The sequence below is a fragment of the Aplysia californica genome, unplaced genomic scaffold, assembly GCF_000002075.1.
Source record: "Aplysia californica isolate F4 #8 unplaced genomic scaffold, AplCal3.0 scaffold00305, whole genome shotgun sequence".
In the NCBI taxonomy this organism is placed as follows: Eukaryota; Metazoa; Mollusca; class Gastropoda; order Aplysiida; family Aplysiidae; genus Aplysia; species Aplysia californica.
Window position 1 is genome coordinate 217,534 of NW_004797575.1, and position 4,278 is coordinate 221,811.

The 4,278-nt window shown below is 47.5% G+C and overlaps 1 protein-coding gene across 1 annotated transcript; it reads left to right on the top strand.

Annotated features, from left to right (window-relative positions):
* Positions 1-1,445: 1,445 nt before the first annotated feature.
* LOC101863912 (elastase-like) lies at positions 1,446-3,230 on the top strand. Its single transcript, XM_005101947.1, has one exon. The coding sequence runs from the start codon at positions 1,446-1,448 to the stop codon at positions 3,228-3,230; it is 1,785 nt and encodes a 594-aa protein (XP_005102004.1).
* The last annotated feature ends 1,048 nt before the right edge of the window (positions 3,231-4,278 follow it).

Consider the following 4,278-nt stretch of genomic DNA (forward strand, 5'->3'; position numbering starts at 1 on the left):
CCCGTTTCCCGGACACACATCGTTAAAAATGTTTATTTTTGGCGAGTGTTTTACGGCGCTCGCAACTGCATGTCATATGAGCGTGCGTGACACATTAAACATTTATTTCCAGTTGGTAGGGAATTTTGAATTTTGCCCGGGTAGCGGCCGAAGCCTACTCTTATCGATTTTAGACCACCAAGGGATCTTTAACGTGCCTAACTTGCACACGGGACCTCCGAAATTTTTTGCCCTTGTCCGAGAAGGCTAGGTGTAGATCTTTCTTACCAGAAGATCAGTAGTGTGGCTGAAAGACAGCAATAAGAAAGAGCCACGGAGTAGCAGTAGAAAGGCTGCAGAAAGAGTCAGGAGCCAAATAGAGATGACAAAGGAGGTGAGGGGGTGGGGGCAGAAAGTGGAGACGCAAGCAGACGACAGAACATTGTTGGAGAGCAGGAAAGGAGGTGAAAGCAGACGATTTTAGAGAAGAAAAATTTTTCTATCGCTACCCGGATTCAAACCCGGGACCTTTGAAAGATGCAGATGACTTGTTCGGATTCCCACGTTCAAGAACTTTGGTTGCTAATGGACGTTTCAAGGATAACGTGGGTAGTTAAAATCGGAACGCCCATCTCCATTCGGGCGTTAAATTGTACAACATCCAACAACGTATCTTCTAGTGAGACAAGTTACCATTAATTACTCAACAGGACGACGACCCTTGCAACTAGATAATATGACGTCCTTGTCACTAAATATGGTTATGCAGCAAGTAGAGATACTTATTTTCAAAGTGAGCACCTCGATCATTCTATAGATAATTTCCTGTATAGATTTTACCCACTCCTTGTATTTTCATAACTGGCAAATTAAATCAACCTCGTCGACCTCCATGATGAGGCAGAATCTTGCTAGTGCGCTCAGTTAATTGGTTTCACGTTTACTCAAGGCACTTATACAGTGGGCTGGATTTATCGTAATGACTTCTTCCAATAGGTGTAATGTGTCTATTACCTTTCACCAACCATGGAAACTTCTTAGGCAAGAGATAATTGAACCCCCCCCCCTCCTCACTGCTCCACCACTTGGATATTGTTGGACACAAATTGCTCTTCTCATGGGAAGGTCGTCGCCATAGCACACTTCAGTGGTTTTGATTGGAAATTTTCTAATAAGAAAGCATAATATCGTTGTTGACTGATTATAGTACATCCTTAGATCTGATGTAAACTGACGTAGTAAATTTAGATCAATAGACAACTTCGGGAAAGTTAGGGTAGGTATATATATAAAAGGGTGACCAGCCTTCATGCTGAAGAGAGATCTTTTCATCAGCCTAACAATTCGTGGAGAAAGGTGAGGGCCTGAAAGCTTCGACCATGAAGTTTCCCGTGTTTGTCGCTGCAGTTTTGGCAGTTGTTGTGGTACCGGTAGTCGATTGTGCCCGGATAGTTCAAATCAAAAAGATGCGGGAGGCGCTGGAGTCGCCGAGGTCAAAGGTGACACTGGCCAGCCTGGCTTACTCCGCCAACATGGGACCCGGCACCGGTTTCCGACTCGCCAACGACGATCTGTTCCGGAGCGCCAAGGGCGTGAGTCGCCGGCGGCTTGTGGAGACTTACGGCGACCTGGAGGTGGTCGGTGCCACGGCAGCCGCGGAGACTGACCTGTCTGGTCAACTCACGGGCAACGTTTACGGACGCGTCGCTCTCGGGCTGGAAGAAGACATCCCTGACCCGGACGCGTGCCAGACACCTATTTCAGAGATGTTGGAGATCGCGATAAGAGCAGAGAATTATGACGTCAGCGACGAGCGCATTGAGAACAAAGACGGCCGCCGACTTGTGTACATAGATCCTGACACTCACCTCGCCTCATTGGCGTATCGTGTGGAGTTTTTCTATGCCGGTCAGCGAGTGGTCAGTCGGCCCGCGTACTTCATCGACGCCTGTAACAGGTCTGTCCTACTTCACTTTGACCAGATACAGAACGTGAGCGTCGCGCGTGACTCGATGGGAGCACAAGCGTGTGCATGTAACCCCAGCGCCGCCGGGATAGGAGGGAACCCAAAGACTGGCCGGATCGAGTACAACAAAGACGGACGGTGTTTGGCTGTGCAGGTCTCGGGTACCACATGCACGATGTCCAATACGTATGGCTATGTCGTCGACAACCAGCAGACTAGAGACCGCTTCCGGACAAGACCTGTGCGCTTCACCTGTCGAAATGGCTATTCCGATCCTGTTAACGGAGCATTTGGCGTAGCGTCAGATGCATTTTACTTTGGCACCATCACGGGAAGGTTGTATGTGGAAAAGTATGGCATCAGAGCGCTCCCGTACCCACCCCGCATTGTTATTCACTACGGCTCCTGCTACCAAAATGCATTTTGGGATGGCACGGATATGTACTTCGGAGACGGCTGCTCAACTTTGTATCCACTTGTTAGCCAGGACATAGTCGCTCACGAGCTCGCTCACGGCATCACGAGCAGAAACAGCCGCCTCTTTTACTCGCTTCAATCAGGAGGCATCAATGAAGCCTTTTCCGATATTTCTGGGGAGATAGCCGACAAGTTTGGCCACGGCTCCAACGACTGGATGGTTGGCTACGAACTGTATAAAAGAGATAGACCTCTGCGCTACTTCATCAACCCCCCAGACGACGGTCGGTCCATCAGCCACGTGCGAGATTACAGCAGCTCTCTGGGCGTTCACAGCACCAGCGGTATCTACAACCACGCCTTCTACCAGATGGTAGCCATTGAGGGCCTGCCAATCTACCACGCTTACAAGTGTTTCCTGGACTCTAACCTCCAGTGCTGGCAGTCACTGACACAGTTCTGGGAGGGAGCCTGCTGCGTGATGCAGATGTGTTATGACAACGGTTATGATGTCATTAAGGTACGGTCGGCCTTCTCCAGGGTGGGCATCTACCTGTTTCGGTGCGACTTTGACGGGTTTTCGTCTATCGTAAAGTCTGGCGAGACGAGACGAGAGATCTTGGTGTCGGCGACACGTAACCCCATTCTGGCGGTGGAGAACGCGGGCGATGGCCGGGTGTCTGTCACAGCTGAGGCGCAGGATCTCTTCTCGACCGTCGATATCGAAGTGGTGGAAGACGCCGGAGGGGAAGTCGTGTTGGTCTCCGGATCGGGTTCCGTGGATGTGGAGAGTGAGCTGGATACGGTCTACGTCAGGCTTTCGTCTCCTAAGGCGGATGATGTTAAAGTTGATATGAAGGTCGCTTAAAAAGGAAAGTCTATAATTACACACAGAATACGGCTATCGTGGAGTACGGCTGTCGACATCGAACATTTCCTTAGGCGTCACATGACAGCGACACAGACAGAGCTTGAAATTTGATAAGGTTCACTAATGAATAATTACAGCTATAGTCACTGATTTTGGACTCCGAATGACGTCACTCGCAACTCCAATGCTTCCTTGTCCTATCTCCATTTCTAATAACAGTGAAAACAGTTCATAACAAAGAGTGAGCTTAAGAAGATGTCACATTTTCACTGTTAAAAAATTATGGAGATACGACAAGAAAGCACTGAGGTCGCGCACTAGTGAATTTTTGTGTATGACCAATCAACATCCTCTGTGCAGTCAAGACATAAAATATTCAGGAATCGTTGTTTCGAAGCAATTATCATGATACAATCGCGTTATCAATCGAACTTATTATGAAGATCTATTAGCGTAAATTTTGTGTGCCCTGACAAAAACGCATTTTCAAAGGACTTTTCTTTTTTCCTCGTTGAATTCTACACTTTGGAGATAGAGACTTGAAAGATGTCGTCAGCGAATCGCTTATAAGCCTGGATGACGTTGGTCGCTTTTAAGCACAAGGGGACTATCCTGAAAAATGCTGTTTTTAGAAAATCGAAGGTAAAATTTTTGGACCCTTGTTCTGTTACTTTAAAAGACAAGGAGAGTTTTCTCTGTATCCAAACAAATTATATACACACACCAATGAAACCAAACTTCTCCTATAGGTAGGGCAATGCTCACTGTCGGTGTATGTCAAGATATCTGGAAACCCCCGAAATTTGGGTTAGCCCGCTTGTCCTTAAAATCGACCATAATTTGACTTTGCCAGTCTGGTAGCATGGACTCTCCAGGGCCGCGTTTCTCTTCCAGAAGCTTGCGGCGAGTGTTGTGAGTTTTATATTTTATTATAACCGTTTTCATTTCTTTTTAATAGATGTTAAACTACTTGTAGCTCCTGCTTTTGTTGTCTATGAGAGAAAGACAGAGAGCGACAGAGAGAGAGAGAGAGAGAGAGAGAGGG

What these genes read in the sequence shown, in the direction of transcription:
- LOC101863912 (XM_005101947.1), top strand. Translation starts at nt 1,446, where the DNA reads ATGCGGGAGGCGCTGGAGTCGCCGAGGTCAAAGGTGACACTGGCCAGC.